Source organism: Zeus faber (genome assembly GCF_960531495.2).
Source record: "Zeus faber genome assembly, chromosome: 21".
NCBI lineage: Eukaryota > Metazoa > Chordata > Actinopteri > Zeiformes > Zeidae > Zeus > Zeus faber.
In genome coordinates this window covers 19984081-20003387 of record NC_137208.1, presented here as the reverse complement: position 1 = coordinate 20003387, position 19307 = coordinate 19984081, and the positions used below count along the sequence as shown (strand labels likewise).

The 19307-nt window shown below is 44.0% G+C and overlaps 3 protein-coding genes across 3 annotated transcripts in view; 2 read left to right on the top strand and 1 right to left on the bottom strand.

Moving 5' to 3' along the window:
- The window catches only part of atp5f1c (ATP synthase F1 subunit gamma), a gene marked incomplete at its 3' end in the record, with an annotated part of 64394 nt that overhangs the window by 30151 nt on the left and 14936 nt on the right, over positions 1 to 19307 (top strand). The window lies entirely within an intron of this gene.
- itih2 (inter-alpha-trypsin inhibitor heavy chain 2) lies at positions 3574 to 12911 on the top strand (the record flags this gene model as incomplete). The annotated part of the gene is given in 22 exon segments (XM_080022663.1): positions 3574 to 3669; positions 4201 to 4233; positions 4426 to 4464; positions 5280 to 5452; positions 5563 to 5667; positions 5773 to 5935; positions 6071 to 6178; positions 6277 to 6405; positions 6540 to 6656; positions 6750 to 6918; positions 7021 to 7146; positions 7274 to 7455; positions 7608 to 7793; positions 7897 to 8036; positions 8596 to 8770; positions 8772 to 8787; positions 9068 to 9184; positions 11603 to 11716; positions 11936 to 12134; positions 12225 to 12397; positions 12547 to 12658; positions 12764 to 12911. Coding segments are annotated over 22 exon segments (2820 nt in total).
- Positions 13628 to 19307, bottom strand: part of kin (Kin17 DNA and RNA binding protein) — a 7708-nt gene continuing 2028 nt past the window's right edge. The window contains exons 3-12 of the mRNA XM_080022050.1: positions 18915 to 18958; positions 18683 to 18805; positions 17902 to 18086; positions 17765 to 17813; positions 16748 to 16799; positions 16501 to 16636; positions 14832 to 14951; positions 14627 to 14726; positions 14026 to 14126; positions 13628 to 13904 (exon numbers count right to left, since the gene is read on the bottom strand). Coding sequence (XP_079878176.1) covers positions 13842 to 13904; positions 14026 to 14126; positions 14627 to 14726; positions 14832 to 14951; positions 16501 to 16636; positions 16748 to 16799; positions 17765 to 17813; positions 17902 to 18086; positions 18683 to 18805; positions 18915 to 18958 — 973 coding nt within the window. The 3' untranslated portion in view covers positions 13628 to 13841. The remainder of the gene's footprint in view (positions 13905 to 14025; positions 14127 to 14626; positions 14727 to 14831; positions 14952 to 16500; positions 16637 to 16747; positions 16800 to 17764; positions 17814 to 17901; positions 18087 to 18682; positions 18806 to 18914; positions 18959 to 19307) is intronic.

The window sequence follows — 19307 nt, the reverse complement described above, 5'->3', positions numbered from 1 at the left end:
ATCTGTCTGTCTGTCTGTCTGTCTGTCTGTCTATATATCAGTATGTGACGAATAAACCTCTTGAATCTTGAATCTATCTGTCTATCTGTCTATCTATCTAAAGTCTGTCTATCCTTATTTATACTTTTCTAACACAGTCGTTTTACTTTAAATTGCAGCGTTTAGAGCAGTGAACATCAAAACAATAGGCACTAATAGTAAAGTAATACAAAAAAGGGGGAAATATGCAACAAACCAAATACAAAAAAAAATAGAATATAAATAGCAATGTGAAATAAACCAGAAATTTTACAAAGAAAGAAATGCAATAGAAAATAAACCAAGTCGCGTCAACATTTCACATTCTGAAGAAAATTGCGAAATATTAGTTATTTCATATCGAATTGTAAAAATCACCCCAATCCTAGATAAGTAACAGCGTGGCTGATGGTGGAATATCTGGGCAGGGGTTCTAGAATAGTGGACGTCAGACCCCTGGTGGTGGACCGGTGGGAACTTAGATCAAGTATTTAATATTAATTAACAAAATACAAGTTCCAGAAACAGGGGCTTTGGTCTTAATGACATCTTTAACCATAGGATTCACCCTTTGGTGTATATGTTGATTTAAAGATGATTTAGCATAATACAATAAAGTAAAATAAAGTTATGTGGTAAAGTTAAGTGTCCACATGTCCACTTATATTACAGACTGACGGATGTGTCTTATGTCTTCGACTGGATTAAAACTCAAAACTAAAAAAAAGCTTTCCTGATGACTGTCCTGGATGGATGACTGACTCCCTTTTACCTTCTAGAAAGGGTCTTCACCTTGAGCTTGCCATGTCTCTTTTCTTTTATAATAATAATAATAATAATAATAATAATAATAATAATAAATAAATAAATAAATAAATAAATAAATACTAATACTAATACTAATACTACTAATAATAATAATACTAATAATAATAATCTTCTTTCGGCTCCTCCCGTTATGGGTCGCTAGAGCATAATAATAATAATAATAATAATAATAATAATAAATGTGTTATTATTAAACATGTCTCTCCCTTGCGGCCTTAAAGATTTGTGCGCAGAATATCTGTTAATAATGATACGTGCACAGAAAATAGCAATGCATTTGTAGTGTACATTTGTCGTTAAAGACTCTTTGTTCTAGAGCTAAAGCTCTGATGTCATGTTGCGTACGTAGTGAATTCTTTAAGGAGTAAGTAATAGTTGATCATTTTCCAAAAAAATGTAAATGATGTTACATTGAACACATTCCATAGTTTACGTTTAAAACATGTATTCTGTGGATAGGACAGTAATTGGTTAACACTGACCCCTACTGGATGAAGACCAAATTACTATCTCAGTCTCATGCCAATTCTGACGTTTAGGAACAAAATAAATGACATCATATAACAGGTGGGAACGAGCAAGGGATACAACTCAACATTACACATTTCGTTGCAGTCATTTTTTCTACAAACCTCCTTATGCGAATTTAATTGAAAACAAGTAACGCAGATTTAAGGCCAAAATAAAAGACCGTGGTCTTTTCTAACTCGAAGCCCTTATGAATACAACTTTATTTTCTGAATTAACTTCACTTTTCATGAAAAAAAACAAACCTGCAAGAATTCAAAGAACAAATGAAAAAAGGGAAAAGCAGACTAAGAGAGGTTTTTAAAAAAAAAAATATTGTCTCCTTTCAAAAATATACTTGTGTATATTATGTCTCGAACGGAAAATCGAAGCAAGTATAATAACATTTATCTGCAATAATTGTATTCCTCAGTGGTTGTGTATTATTGGTAGATCCTCCGTGGCAGTACTGCGATCATACTTTCATACATATATTACATTTCACTGCATATATGTATGAAAGTATGTATATGTATGTGACAAATAAAAATCTTGAATCTTGAATCTTGAATCAGCAGACATGGCCCCACAACCACCAGGAAGGGGGCGCCATATCGACTTGGTGCTACCCTGCAGGGATTTGGACAAAGTAGGTAAGAAATATGGTGAATATACTGTGTGTATATATACACACATAGATTGCAGCAAATACTTCCTCACTAACAATGACTTTTTGATCACGCCGAAGTCACGTTGAAGCAGCTGTCTCCGATCTTAAATGTGTGGACAATGTTCACAAATACCTAGGGTGCAGATTTGAGAACGTGTGGGGACAGGGAAACAACAACATAAAACATTGATTATGGATTTTGGAATCTGGATACACATTGACAGATCACAGCGCACACACACACACACACACACACACACACACACACACACACACACACACACACACACACACACACATTTGCAACTGTCGGAATGGCATTTTCATGAATTAAGTCCTGATTATGTCCACGTATGGCCCGTTACATGCGGGCTGCACCAACAGGGTTTACATTTTAAAGAGGACCTATTAGGCTCCTTTTCACCAAGTTAATATAGGTCCCCGAGGTCCCCAAAACATGTTTCCAAGTCCGTTGCTGAAAATACCACTCAGATGACGCACTCCAGCCACTCTAACATGCCTCGAAACCATCCTGTTGCAAAACGGGCTGTTTATGTGGGAGGAGCCACCCTCCCGAGGCCCCGAGTTCTGTCAGCCGATGTTGTTTGAGCAGGGCTTCCGGGTTTCGGCGTATTTTGACCTAAAATTTGGATCAAATCCAGATTCATCTAGTAACCCTGTTGCACCAAACTCTAAACCTTGTCTAGGGTTTAAATTTAAGCTTTTCCTCTCTAGCGACCCTGTCGTTTGGCTAATGGCTAACCCGCTAATGTTTACATCTGCTTTCTTCTACGTTTTTTATGTGACTCCAAAACTCCAAATCCACATGTCACCCACCTGACGTGGTTTTTAAACCCTCGCAGTAGCCCGGCCTCGCACACGCTGATTTAAATGTAGTGTAAATCTTGGTTTAATTCTTTAATCCAAGGTTTAATCTCAGGTTTAATCTTTGATCAAACTATTTGAAATGATGATTTACTAAACTATGATTTACCCTCATCTTAGATGAATTCAACCCTTGTTGGTGCAACCAACAGCCTGAAAATAATAATAATTATGATAACAATAATAATAATAATAATAATAATCTCTTTCTTGCTCGAGGTGGATTTGTATAAAAAATACATTTGAATAATAAAGATTACAATTAAAAAAAACAACCCCTCAGAATATAAAACCTTCGATTGATCCGCCGTCTGAATCACCCAGAACTGGGTCCTATTTACGCTCGAACCAGGCAGTTCAGGTTTCAAAGTCCCCACCCCTGCCTCCTGCTCTGCGAAAGATGTGAAACACAACAAATATTCAAATATTGACTGGGCCCCCAGTGTGCCTATCAGTTCAGTGGATTTTAACCCCTGGGTTTGGTATTCTGTGGTGTGTGTGTGTGTGTGTGTGTGTGTGTGTATATGTGCATGTTTGTGTGTGTGTTGTATTTTTTATTTTGTTCCGCAGCTCCCGTCAGAAGGACTACTCTCTCTCTCCGCCCGCGGTTGTATCTCTTAACTTGGACCAGCTCGGCCGAGCCCGACAGGCCGCCCGGAAAAACGATGAGGAGCCTGCCTTCGCTTCTCCTGGGGCTGCTGCTCCTGCAAAGGGGCCGCTGCTTTGAGTTCGTCATCGACGGCGAGTGGGAGGGGGAGACGGTGAGGATTGCGACAACCGCTTTACATCGATTGATGATTTATCGTATATTCCATTTATAATATCTAAAATGTGCGTTTTCGTGTGCTTAGTGGCTTTCCGTGCTCTGTCCGCTCAGTGGATGCCACCGGTCGCCTTGAATGGTTAGAAATAGGCGTCAAAAGCTTCCATTGCTGCATAGCTTTGATGAGTTACTCCTATAGGCAAAATAATTGATAAGGAAAAGACCCCCAGACCGGTTCTCCGGGGCCTTGACATGGTAAAACACTATTCGGGGAATAAGCAAAATAATTGTTAACGAAGAGTAAAATGAGGTTTGTTTGACTTGCACTGCACTGACTTTTATGCACTCTATGTATTCTATTTTTTTAACTGTATGCATTCTATGTCCTTTTATAATGTGTTGTTTTATGTAACGTACTTAAAATTTGCCTTGTTGTTGAAATGCGCTTTATAAATAAAGTTGCCTCGCCTTGCCTCCTGTAAAAAGTATCCATTTTTTAAAATATTGTTAAATTTTTTATTTTCATCAGTCAGGTTTAAAGGATCATCGGGAAAGATACAGGGTGAGTGAAAACGTAACAGTTTTGCCTTTTCCAGGCATTGCACTAGAATCAACCATTTAACTGAAGACTAAACCGATTCGATACTACAGTATGGAACGATTTATAAGCTGACCACATTTTTAGCAGATTCCAAGTCTCTCTTGTGGCATTCTTAAGACCGACGACGTGTCTGTGTTTGTGTTACCCCCCCAGAGAGCCATATTGAGCAGCCAGGAGCAGGAAGAGTTTGAGGTTCGTCTTTTTTGTGGCTCGTTGTTCAGCCCTCGTCTCCACTGTGACAGAGTTGAAGCCTTATCGAATAGTCAATACACGGCTGTTTGAGGAGACTCCCGTGACTGACAAGTTATTGACCTCCTCCCTCACGCCAATAATCCCGGGTCCACTGTATTGCATGGCTTTCCCTTCCTCAATAGTATTGTATCGTTTTGTTTTTTTGCTTTTTTCCTTGAAACGATTGGAGTTTTTCACGCCTGCGTCCAGATGATAGCGCTAATGCTCACACTAGCCAGTGGCGGCATCTTGCGGCGCTACGTAGAAACTACAATGGAAGACTTGCAGATATGTCCAATTTTACAATCACAACAATATATAGGGGAGGTTGCTTTTTTTCATAAAGCAAAGTTTTCGTGGTCAGATTTTCTTAGTGGAAGCATGCCGCGCTAGGCATGCTAGTTCTAAAATAATTTTAAATCAATATTCCATCTCAGTGTATTATTTTATTTGGTAAGTAATAAGCAGGATAATGTGCAGCCAGTCTGTTATTACCGCAAACTAGTCGTGGTCATCCAATCGGTAGTTAATATGTGATAATGACGGGCTGGCTGGAAGTTTTGCGCCAGGAGGCGTGAAAAAATATTGTGACATTTGCATTTTTCAATATCGGCCATGCCCCAACCCAAAACAAGATCTGGACCAGATTAGCTCAGTGTTGAAAAAACCCCATCATTTTGTATACAACCAATAGTCAGAACTCCCCCCCCCTGAGTGTTGACATGGTTACTGCGCTCCCAATCTCTCGCAAACCTCCCCCTGCGTTCCTCGCCCAGGCCATCCGTGGAGATGACATCATCGTCAAGAGCTATCGGGTGGAGAGTCGCATTACGTCGCGCTTTGCGCACACCACGGTCAGGAGCTCGGTGGTCAACTCGGGCTCCAAGGCCCAGAGCATCGGCTTCAACGTCCAGATCCCCAAACGGGCCTTCATCACCAACTTCACCATGTGAGCCGTGCCCCTCGACCTGCTTTGGCCATGATATGGTACTGGTATATGTCCTCTAACTCATTACCTGTTTGCACTTTCTTCGCACCCCTCCCGCCCGTGTTTTTAAGGAACGTGAACGGGATCACGTTTACAGGCTCGGTGAAGGAGAAGACGGTGGCCAGGAACCTCTACGCCCAGGCCAGAGCTAGAGGGAAGGCCGCCGGCATCGTCAGGTTAGCCCCACATGAACGGCAAATCCTGGACGACGCCTTTGAGTCTGTAGATAGATAAGTCGTTTTGCTTTCACTACAGCTCAAAGGTTAATTCCTCACTCGCAGGACGAATTCCCAGGACATGGAGACCTTCAAGACCGAGGTCCACGTGCCTCCCGGCAGCAACATCGAGTTTGAGCTCCACTACCAGGAAATGATGCAGAGGAAACTTGGATTCTACGAGCACACGCTCCACCTGCAGCCGGGGAGGCTGGTGCCGCAGTTCCAGGTGAGGGGCGAGTCAGGTGTTCTTTATTTGTGTGCGTGTGTGTGTGTGTGTGTGTGTGTGTGTGTGTGCGTGCGCACAAATTTCTCACTGTGGTCAACCCCTCCTCTATCTCTCTCTCTCTCTCTCTCTCTCTAGGTGGATGTGTATATCTATGAGCCAAAGGGTATTGCCGTTGTGGAAACGCCAAACTCTCTGGGCGATCTTTTCACTGGCTTGACCAAAGTCACTTCCTCCAAGGACAAGGTACTTTGATTCACTCTGTTTTCTAGGCAGGTTAGGTAATAATATGTTTACTGTGCTTACCCCTGCCTGTCTTATCATGCATGTGTCCATGTGTCCAGGCGCATATTGTTTTCAAGCCCACTCTGCAGCAGCAGAGGAAATGCGAAAACTGCACCACCAGCGCCATTGACGGTGTCTTTGTCGTCCACTACGACGTTCAGAGAGACAGCAACGCCGGGGAGCTACAGGTATTACACACTGGAGTTTAAGGGCCGTTTCATCTGGCTCATATCGCCATGACAACCGCTTTAAAAAGCAAGCGCGTCGTTGAACGAAAGAGAAACGGAACCTGTGTCACTCAGGCCTAGTTTGTCTCCTCAAGGTCTCCGACGGCCACTTTATACAGTTCTTCGCGCCGTCCAACCTCTCACCCCTCCCCAAGAACATTGTCTTTGTTATCGACGTCAGCGGGTCCATGTGGGGGGTCAAGATGAAGCAGGTAAGCCTGTGCTATAAAACCCCAATGTTTCATTGACCCCCAGTCGCAATGCATTTGATTCCCTACTCAACGACCTCTCTCCCCGCCCCCAAGACGGTGCAGGCGATGCTAGCCATTTTGGATGACCTGACCATCGACGACTACTTCAGCATCGTAGACTTCAACCACAACGTGCGCTGCTGGAGCGAGGATCTGGTTCCCGGCTCCTCCATCCAGGTGGCGGAGGCCAAGAGGTACATCCAGAACATCAAACCCAACGGAGGTGAGACGGATTCCAGGGAATGCCAATGGCTTGATAAGTCACCCGAACACTCTCCATGATGTCTTCTTGATGAACACCGTTGCCCTGTGTTTTCGCCGACAGGCACCAACATCAACGAGGCGCTGATGAGGGCAGTGCAAATGCTGGTGAAAGCGACCAATCAACGGCTCATCGACCCTCGATCAGTGTCCATGATCATTCTGGTGTCAGACGGAGACCCCACTGTTGGTGGGACTAACACAAACAGCATGAACTTTAGGCCTGGCTACCATTTTTTCCATCAGCTTCTTTGTAAGAATCTAATGTACACACATGTGTATCCACTTCTAAACTATTGCCCTCTCTCCCTCCATAGGAGAGATCAAGCTCAGCACCATCCAGAAGAACGTGAGGCGGGTGATGAGGGAGGATTTCTCCCTGTTCTCACTGGGCATCGGCTTCGACGTGGACTACGACTTCCTGCAGCGTATTGCCATGGAGAACAGGGGTGTCGCCCAGAGGATCTACGCCAACCATGATGCTGCGGAGCAGCTGCGGGTACAACAGCCTTCACTGGCCCCACGTACCGTTCATCTCAGACAAAACAGGAACTTCAAATGTCTGCAGATTTGAGACAGCTGCCTGAGCTGCCCTTATCAGGTTCTCCACTAATTCTCTCTCACCTCCTCCCCCGATTTTTCTCTTCCCAGAGATTCTACAGCCAGGTTTCCGCCCCTCTGCTGCAGAAGATCGCCATCCAGTTCCCAGAGGACTCGGTGTCCGACGTCACCCAGGACCGCTTCGACAAGTTCTTCAGCGGATCCGAGCTGGTGGTGGCTGGGAAGGTGCTGCCATTGGAGGGCACTACCCTGACCAGCTTCATCACTGCGGCAGCTGTGAGTAGAGGAAACCCCCACCCCAGCAACCCCTGAGTCTGAGGTTCCAGACTCAGGGGTGAGTGTGTTCCCTCACACTCGTGTCCCTAATGTCGCCCTCTAGGCCAGCCTGGACCTGACTCTGGAGACGGAGACGGACACCCTGGAGCTGGACATGGAGCTGGCCAAGCAGCAGCACTCCTTCACGGGCTTCGCCAGGCAGATGTGGGCCTACATCACCGTCAACCAGCTCATAGCCGAGAGGTGAGAGGCGACACAAACAGAAAAAATGGCCGATTGGTCCTCAGTAAACACGTTTTGAGGTTATGTCGATAATATTTTTGCCGTTTACTCAAACTATGAGTCTCTAGCAGGGATTTAGGGATGTAGCTGTTGAAAGTCAATGTACCACTGTTAGATATCTGTATTTAAACAGGACGTCTGATCCGTACACCCTGTTTAGGAAGCCAAATGAATGGGAAGCAAAACTTTGCGCAGGACAGGCAGACAAATCATACAACCTTTAACGAACTTGTTGTATACAGTATGCTGTACGATTTATTTGTCGTGCATGTATACTTTGAAGTGAAAATCCATAAGATCGCACATAAGATCGAGGATGAAACTACAAGCTTCAGAATTCCATTGGATCTAACATTTCCAAAAATCTAAATAATGTTGTGGATAAGTACTTTGTGTCACGCAACCTAGTGAGTGAATAGGGTTGATTGTACAGTTGCTCACACTTTCAGTTCAGAATGATATCAACTTGGTGGAGCTTAGTGGTGGCACGAGAGGGTTTCACGATGGATATTTTGCGCAGGTCTCTGGCCCCGTCGGCAGCCAAGAAGAGGAAGATCACCCAAAAGATCTTGGCCTTGTCCATGGAGCATCAGTTTGTCACACCGCTCACCGCCCTGCTGGTGGAGAGCGAGGGGGGCAGGGAGAGACTGCTGGCCGACTCCCCCAAGGACCCCAAGCAGGGCTGCTGCTCAGGTAGAACTTGGCAAAAACGGTGTAGGGCTGCACATAACTACATATCGAATGAAGGGCAATTGATTGGATCAGAATGTGTACATTGTCAGAGGAGTTTGGTGCGTATATACATGTATGGTGTTTTGTAGCATTCCTCAGACAGTTGTCCTATTAGACGGGTATGATGAAGATGTATAATTTCAACAGTTTGAGATATAACACTCCGAGTTTTAAAGTCAAACAAGTATTCAATGAAAATTGATTTATTCTCATCTTGATCTCATCTAATCAAATTTGAGCAATGACATATGTGGGGTTAGGAGGAACCCCCTCCGCTGCACCGACCTTGGTGCACGTGCTGCCGCCCTGGGTCCAGATAACCACTCCTGCGCCTCCCAGCCAGGCCGAAGGGCCCTACCCTACACGCATCACCATAGGTAATGACTGCAAACCTGATAGATAGATAGATAGATAGATAGATAGATAGATAGATAGATATTTTTTTTTATTTCTAACATCTTAAAAAACCAAATGAAATACAGCATATAAGTAAGAAAACAAAACAAATAGAATCATCGGCAAACATACAGCAAACTCTCAATAAACAACACAAAATAATAAATAAACATTCCATGTCCGAAAAGGAGTAGGAAGAAGTAAAGAACTTTTCTAGTCCCACCCCCTTTTTATACTTCATCAATAAACCTAATGATGAACATGAATATTCAACTTTCCGCCCCAATGTCTGTAATACCGGCCTCAATCAAATCAATGAAGTCATGCAAAAACAAAACATTCAAAACAAAACAGGAACAAAACAATCAGAATAAAGATTTGTTTAAACTTACACATGTTTTCATTCCTTTACTGCAGTTGTTTCATAGATCAACTCCTTTGTCTTTGAAACGATGTTTTGCATTAGTCCATGTTTTTTGAACATACGTATTCCTCTCAAATCGTGTTTACTTTCTCTCATTTGGAACAACTTCTGGATACTATTTAGGTAAACAGTTGATTTTTCACTCTCTACATGATTTCACCCGTTTTGAAGTCAACCAAATCTTTAAATTGAAGTGTCTTTTAATTTGATAAAGAGTGGTTTTGTTTATTTTTCTTACGGCTCTTTTTTGAAGGATGAAGATTGAATTAGTGTTAAAGGGAGAAAGAGTCACAGATGTATAACTATGGTTCTTTGACTTTATATAATATTGCTATTGACTTCAATATTTTAGCTTTGATATAATTTATATAAGGCTTTCAGCATAATCTATTATAACTCCAAGAAATTACATTTCAGACACTCAGTTCAATTTCCACATCATTTACCATGAGTTTGATGTTTGAGTTAAATCATTCCCAAAGATTGTAAATTTCGTTTTACTTAAATTCAGCGTCGCACCAAATGTTTATTTATTTTCTTCAATTATTTTTCCACTGTATCTAACCGTTTTTCCAAATTCTTGCCACAACAAAATATATTTGTATCATCTGCATATAATATTGTTTTTTAGTGTTTTGGAAACCTCACATATATTATTTATGTTCAAAATAAACAGCAATGGTCCCAGCACGGCGCCCTGGGGAACCCCACAAATAACCTTCAGTAGTTGTGATTTCAAATAGGTTATTTCAACGTATTGATACCTACTTTTTTGGGATCCAAGAATACCCCTGCTGCATATTCCTTTTTGTATTGCAGTTATTTGCTCCACAAATTCTATGAGCGTCAACAAAGTTGTCCTATTAGCTCTAAACCCATATTGCTGTTCACACAGTTCATAATGTTTTGTGATAACGTAATTTAATCTTGTATAGAATATTTATTTCCAGTATTTTAGAGAACTGTGGATGCAAGGAAACAGGTCTCTAATTTGACAGTGCATGTCCATCGATCTATGGTTGCATTTTGCTTGGAAACACACCACTGGTCACAAATGTGTCAGAGGTTTCAACACACACTCACACCACACAGTAATATTTTAAACCATAGACATTTCAATACTATTCCAGTCTGTAGCCTTCTTACTCTTTTTTTGAACAATGTCAATCATTTGATTTGATCCTCACTAAGCCAAGGCTCAGCGATCGCTATTACTGTGAATTACTTATCCAGTCTGATCTTTGAAAAGTTTGAATTGAGGCTCCTACTATTGAAATATATTGCTGATATTATACATCCATTTTTTAATTCCCGTTGAACTGTTCTTATTCACAATGTCTCTGTGTGGTGATGTAGAAGTTATTCTCAGGATCAATATCATTCTCCCTATGTTGTACCTATGTCCCTATGTTGAGTGTGTTTAAAAGTTTTCAAAGCTGGTCATGGGTTGTATTTAGTGTTTAAGTTCTATGCTCTTTGCGGACTGACCTGAGTTCAATTTGAAGTGTTTCATTACCTCGGTTGCTGTTCTCACAGGGAGCCACTGGCGTCCGTCCAGTTCTTCAGTATCTCTGACGACCGGCACGCCAGCTTCCTCCGTTGACCCGTTTAGGTTTATGAACACCTTTTAATTTGCTGTCCATGTTGATTGGATTATTTTCTCCTGTCTTAAAGAAGAGTGGCCTTCTGGCGATGTCTGCATTTTTCTTTGTTAGCTGCTCCTCCGCATAAACGTCGTATCCCCTCAGCTTTCTCCCTTGTCTGAGCGGGGCGTTTTTTGGTTTTCTGTTTGCAAGGCGAATTATAATGGCAGGCTTCTCGCTGTTGTTCTTGCGAGGGAGAGGATGAAGATAGATGAGAGATAACAGGGTAGGGGATGGATAACACAACATATCTGAACTCTCCTTCAACCGGGTTGTCAGATGATAAATAAGAACAAATTTGAGTCAGTAAGCGCTGTGTTTCCCATATCCAGTGGACAACGATCCTCACTTCATCATCCACTTGCCCAGAAGCCTCATGGATGTCTGCTTCAACATCGACTCGAAGCCTGGACACATTCTCAACCTGGTGTCTGACCATGGAACAGGTAGTGCATTTGGCTTTGTTGTATATACTAATAAAACCGCCATGTGGTTAAGTGGAGTTTAACAACTTACTCACCATCATTTTAGGAGTAAAATAATCATCATTCTGCGGGCCCCCGTGCAATTCCTCGGCGACACCTGGGAGGCCGCTGAGCGCAGTTTGCTAAACCCCGATCTAGAGGTTATTATGAACTCTTGCCTTCCTCCGCACTGTACCATAGGTGTGGTGATCAATGGTCAGCTGGTGAGCTCCAAGCGGGTGGGGACCAAAAGGCCCCACACCTATTTTGGCCTCATCTCCGTCTACTACCGGCCCCAGGGGTTGAGCGTGGCCGTTGGCACCGAGCGCATCGCCGTGAGCGACGGCAAACGCAACCACTCCTTCACCTGGGGGGCGACGGCCGACATCACCCAGGACGGGTAACGATCGCGACAGTACACCCACCCCGTCACCCAAATGTCAATACGAAGGGTCAAAGAGCTGATTTTGTAATGGCCGCCGAGTTTCAGGGTGAAGGTGGCCATCGTGAAGGACTCCCACGTCAAGGTGACGGTGAACGGCAACATCGGGGTGATGGTGCTGCTTCACCGCGTGTGGAAGAAGAACCCGCTCAACGTGGACTTCCTGGGGCTCTACATCCCCAACGACAACCAGTACTCCCCCCTGGTCCACGGCCTCATAGGTTGGTCCTCAAGGCGTCGAGCAATCTCGCCAACCCCCCAACCCCGCGGACCATGCCAAAGAAGCAGCCAATGGTGGGGTGGACTGAAGTGACCCTGAATTACTTCTAGTTGCTAAAATGTGTGTGTATCTGTGTGTGTGACCTTTCAGGCCAGTTTTCCACAGAGCCAGAGGTGAGAGTGTATGATGTCCACCAGGGAGCGGACCCGCTGAAGAAGGAGGCCACCATGGAGGTCAAGGGCAACAAGCTGGTAGTCACTAGGTAAGTCCGGCAAGACCTGGCCAAGTGTATGATCGAATAAAACAGTGTGGTAATAGCATTGGTATAACTAGTGTGTGTGTGTGTGTGTGTGTGTGTGTGTTTCAGGGGGTGGCAGAAGGACTACAGGCTCGACCGAAAGCGCGGCTCGGACGTCCACTGTTGGTTTGTGCACAACAGCGGGAAGGGCTTTATCGACGGCCATTACACCAGCTACATCGTCCCGCACATCAACAGCTTCCTCCAGATAGAGTGAGGAAGGAAGGGAGGAAGAAAACTGGGAAAAGGTGGAGGAAATGAATCCTTGCCATGTGCTGCTAAGTAGCCATTGTTTTTTGGAGAGGGTGTTGCGGGGGGGGGTGGTCTGTCGATATAGACATAAGTGAATAAAATGCTAAAATTGTGTTATGGGTGTCGGGGGTCAAAATGGACGACGGTTGGAATAAGATGAAAAAAAAAATCCTTTTCGATTGACCCCCTACAATGGAACCTGCTCCTTGGAAGCGATGTGTAAACTGTGCCGCCAAAATGCCATGTACACCATGAGGCCCCGGTCACAACCAGGGACGTGACTGTGCCAAATTCTTTCAAAAAGTGCTCAAGCTATCGTAGTGCAGCAGCGGAACAGACATAAGGAAACTTAATCGTACCAATGTCAAGCCAGCCACATCCATTTTGGGCAGCAATTTGTGTCCTGGCGGTGCAGAGTTAAAAGCAGGAGGCTTAAGACACAGTCGCTTTGCCATCGGTCGACTTTGAACTTTTGAGCCCCAAATTTGGTGGAAAGATCCAACCCAGCCAATGACCGCCGCGCCGGTCGAGATGGTGACGTTCCAAATTACTTTCGCGACCGGTGGGTGCGATCAGGGCCCCCGACGCCCGATCTTAAATTTTTGATTCCTTCCAGTAATGATGAAAATGTGTTCTCAACAGATCCCCCCCCGCCCCCCAAAGGAGAAACAAATGATCAAAAACACTTCATGTATTTTATTCCGAAAGAATAAAACAAGGCGACAAATTGTCAAGAACAACATTATTGACGATACAAAATAAAAGATTCAAATGAAGAAAGATATTGATCTGGTTGGAAAGCATTTTTTACAGTGACCATGATTCCTATGTACAGGTGTGTGGGGCTCACTCTGACACAGTAGAGTTCCCTGAACAGCAGGGGGGGGAACCCAAATCACGGCAATTTGGAGAAGTCCTCGTATTCGACGTCCGCCACGCTCGTCCCCTTCAGTCGGCCCTAGACGAGATGACGAGATTCCCGGTTCAGTAGACAAACAACCCACCGCCAGACCCCGGAAAAGAAAGAAAGAAATAAATAGATAAATAAATAAACGCGAAAGAGAGAAAGAGGAACTTACAGAGTCCAGTGTGAGCGTTGCGGAGAACTTCTTCTCGTTGATGGCCTCCAGCACGGCCTCCGTGTCTCGGTACGGGCCGTTCAGGATCAGGACCCGTCTACCTGCGGTCCGTGGACCAGAGGGGAGAGGAGCGTCACTGTCGATTGTTTACCTGGGCCGTTACTGTGGCAACCTAGCTCTAGCCCTATCGTGACCACTACTTGTGTGCACGCATACACACAGTAACAGGACAGAACCCGCATCTGCACGTAAGTAAAAGTGACCACGACATCGCTTAAAATTCTGTATTGGGTAACGACAACTTAGCCTAGAGCTAATGGTAACTTAACCTAGAGCTAAAATCAATGGTCATTTAGCCTGGAGCCAACAGTACCTTAGCCTAGAGCTAACATGAATGGTAACTTAGCCTAGAGCTTACGTTAGTAGATGGTTATGAGATGGTTATTAGATGGACGTTCCAAGCTTATCTTCCTCCAGGCACTGCTCCGTGTATTGAAATGTAAATCATATCCCACAATGTTGCAACGTGGCTGATTGGTTGTTTCATGTCACGTGACATGCGGTGCAATGCGTCCTGCAACCCTGCAGCCGTAGGTTTTACCTTGTGCGGGAATCACGGTCTCCAGGTGACTCTGGTCCAATTTGAGTTTGTCCCCGGAGTCGATCAGCTTCACCACCGCTGTGTATTTGCTGCGCACTTCCTGCGGGGGGAGAATCGATCCTGCATTTGTACTTGCGCTCATCTCCAGCTCGTTGGCCTCCGCTTATCCGTCAAGGGCCGTCATTGGCATCAATGCGTGCGTTACCTGGACGACGGCCTTCTTCTTGTGGTACTTCTCGCCAAGTTTCTTGGTGATGATCTTGACCACGATGTTGGGCTGGAGCCAATGGTCCGTTCGTACCGACTGCTTCTTCTTCTCCTCCATCTGAAATAGGGACGTCAACGTAAAGGAATGTCCCTTAACAAACAATCGTCGATTAATTGATAACACGAAAGCTGATTGAGGTCACCAGGGCGTGGCACCCTGGCGCGCGGGGCCCTACGCAATGTTGCACATCCTCCAGATGTTGTATCTTCTCCTTGTTTCATTTAATCCTCATTTCAAAATGGAGAAGTTCGAGGCAAGACTCACCTAGCTGGCTCGCTCATACAGGAACATTAACCTGTCTTTGTGCGAGTTAAAACATTTTAAACTTTTGCCGTCGTCCTTGACCGAATGAGCCGGATGTTACGAAGCCGATCAGGCCTGGTGCAGATATGGACAACGAGAGGCTGATAAAATGACTAAACATGACTAAAAAATAATTGAGTTGAATGTATTTTATTAATAGTTATCACCGTAGCAACATATGGCTTGTTTTGTTTTGCCGTCGCACCTCTCCCTCGCGCCGGGCTTGTTTTCCTCCACCCGTGCCGTTATCCTCCACTGGGCATTTCTTTCTCGACGGCCCCATGTCGTTCCGGTGAGTACTACTACTTCCTGGCTGGGTATCTTTTTTTCTCCAAACACCCTGCGCCCCATCAAGACCGCAGATTGTCCAGTTCTTATCGATAGGACAAAATCTTATCGATTAAATTCTTATGAGAAATTAAATCGATAGTTGATTATTTGTTGACATCCCTAATCCGAAAGCATCGCGGATCAGTCCGTTAAACACCTCGACTCTCCAAACCCTGTCCACGCGCATACACACATTTTTGAAAACAGCGTTTTAGGGTTACTGGAAACTAAGCTTTTGGGAAACGCCATCCGAGGTGGAGATTTTCCAAAACTCAGTTTCCGGTGTATTCGCGTGGAACGGTGAGACAGAGCTTCATGAAAAGTTTAACAGCCTTGCCGACTTTAGGAGCTGGCGTATGAATATTATGAAGAAGCTCGGAACGCTGCGTGCTCCTCATCTTCTTCTGTGGCGTTTGACATCAGGTTTCATGAGACGTGTGGCCAGAGAGAGGGGAAAATAAATTGCTTTTTCAGGAAATAATATATGTGTGTCGACGCCCTGCGCTCAAAAGGCCGGGTTCACAGATTTTGAACTTATACACACAAAATAATACCATCCCTTACCTGTAATGCACAGACAAACCAGCTGGATGCTCACCGCAGTTAGCGCAGCATGAACATTGAACGGCAGTTTCCGAATTGTACGTGTTTTCGGAAAATATTTAACTACATAAATATGTCTTCACATACGTTAGCCAAGTTGAATCTCAAACTGTATTTTTAACCATTCGATGACCTCAGAATTCTCCAGTTCAATACATACTTGTCTCATAATCAGCAAAACCTACCCGTCAAAAATGGACAGATTCAAGGCTTTATTCCCACCCCCCAAAATACACTGTCCACCAAGGAGTCCCTCAAGTGAAACATTTCATCTTCAACGTGCCAAAGGCCACAATTGTACGACTTGTAATGCTGTAAACTCCTGGTTTTCCGGTTCTGACTAAAACGCGACGAGGAAAACGGCCTCTACCTCCATGATCTCATCCAGGGCGGATTTCTTCTTCTTCTCCCTGGCTGGCTCCGAGGAGGACGACGCCTCTTTCCTTTTGGACGTCGACGCCGACGCCGCCGCCGCGGCGCTCAGGGCGCTGGGACCCAGGAGGGAACTGAAAGGCAACGGAAGGTTGGGTTGATTGCTGCCCGACCAACTTGTGTCGTGGAGCGGTACGTACAGAAGGTCTGCGTGCAGAAGGTCTGCGTGCAGAAGGTCTGCGTACCTTGGCTTCGACGAACCGGCCGTGGAGGAAGAAGCACCAAGTCTGAAAGCGACTGAAAGGAAAAAACAGTTTAAATTAAATTAACTTTACGTGTTGAACCAAACTACGAAAGAGAACTGAGAGAGAGAGAGAGAGAGAGAGGGAGAGAGACACAGTATATATATATATACACACACACATATACACACACACACACAGACATATGTCTATATCTATATATATCTATAGATGTATACACACACACACACACACACACACACACACACACACACACACACACACACACACACACACACACACACACACACACACACACACACACACACACACACACACACACACACACACACACACACATACATACATACATACATACATACATACATATATATTTAATATTTCAACTAAATCAGAAGAATAGTTGGGATGTGTATACTGGTCATTTTTCAAGGACTTCACGCAAAACAAATATAATACATAATGTGATCTTGATTCATAAAAAGATGAAAAGAAAATAGTTTTTTTATTTATGGTAGTATATCTATTATTAAGATATCTATACACATTATCAATCTCATGGTCATCTACTATTATAAGTGTGTATTTTCAACCATGCTGGATTAAATGTACATTTCCCTGACATCAACTATGTCGTAAAAGCCATTATGGATTTTTTTTCTTTTATTACATTACGATTTGTATAGGAAAACCGGGAACCTGGGATATCACAGGCTTTCATTTTTCGAGGCCTTCTCAAGCACTTCCACCCTAAAGGGCGCTATTTGCAAGGTACATTGATTTCTGAGGACAAAATTCAAGCACTTCAAGCACCTCAAAGACCCGGCCAGAAACCTGGTATATACACTCGAACGCTATGCATCGCTGGAAAGTGAGCCCATCTGCAGTCATGTTTGGGACAGTGGGTTTCAATATACACCTTCTGATTTGGCCATATTTCGGAGCTAACCCAAAAGACTGTTTGGTTGCAACTTGACCCTTCTATTGCTACGAATGTACCTTTTTCTTCTTCGCTCTCTCGCTTGAGCTCCGTGAAAACGGGATCCTCCTACATGAAAAAAAAAAACCCAAGATATTACCTTTCATACCGTTTGGGTGACAAAAATGACGTGGTATGTCCGGGGGAGGGGTCTTACCTCCGGCTCCTTGCCGTCACGTCCACGCCGGACCTGCTCCTCGATGAACCTGGCGCTCCTCTCCTCGTCGTCCAGGTCCTGCTTCTTCTTCTTCTCCTGCTCCTCCTGCCGGCGGATGGTCTCCGGGTCTCGGTCGATGTACTGCACGTACCAGCCCTTGGGGGTCTCGTCCACCTTGCACAAACCTGGGGAGAGGGGAGGGGGACTGTTCAAATTCAAAACTGATAAATAACGGAAATGACTTCTCGTGTCGCAAGATCAAAAATGCAAGGCTGCACTGATTCGTCAGTTCCAGCCAGAATTCTAAAGTTTCACACTGAACGTGTAGGCCATAATAATAAGCTAAGTTATGCGTGTTTGTGGCGTTTTAACTGGTTGACGAGATCGTGGTAACGTGATAATTTCATGAAAAAAGTTATTTCCCAGGCAGGAAAAAAACTGTCTAAAAAAATTTTTTAATAAAAAACTTATGATATCTACCAAAATACACATGACCAAATTTAATAGGCAGTAATAATAACAAACAATAGAATAAAAATACGAAATTAGAAACATTTAAATATATTTTTTGAAGTACCAAGTGAAATATTCAATAAAAACAAAAGAGTATTAACTGTACGATAAAAATAAAAACAACATGGCAGGATTTAAACAGTAAAAACAGAATGAAGAATAAACCAAAAAATAAAAAATAAATCAACAGGAAAAAGTAAACATACGGTTCTGTATTAATAAATTCACACTTCTTGTTTTAAATATATTTTTAAACATCCAGCCCCACCCTCTTTTCCGAGCCACTTGGTGAAGTCCGAGAGCGTCTCCCACTGCGTGGAGTTCATGTGCACGTGCTCGCGGTCGCTGATGTACTCGTTGTACACGATGTTGTTGTGCACGCGCTTGGTCCCTGTGGGGGAGGGGGGAAGCAGCGTGATTTTAATCCATGGGAGAGAAGGATCAGTACCGGAGAACGACACAACACGGTTAGCGCCGGAAGACGGCGAAGCCGGACTCACCGAAGCGTCTCCTCAGTAACTCCAGAAAGTCATTTTTGAATTCCCTGCAAACCAGGACATGGACACGAATCCACACCAGAAGAGAATCACAATCAATGGTCAGGTTTTTTTCGGGCCAGACAGACAGAGAGAGAGACAGCCAGACACAGACAGACAGACAGACAGACAGATAGACAGATAGATAGATACACAGACAGATAGATAGATACAGATAGATAGATAGATAGATAGGTAGATAGATAGATAGATACACAGACATATAGATAGATACACAGATACACAGATAGATAGACAGACAGACAGACAGACAGACAGACAGATAGATAGATAGATAGATAGATAAACAGATAGATACACAGATAGATAGATAGATAGATAGATACACAGATAGAT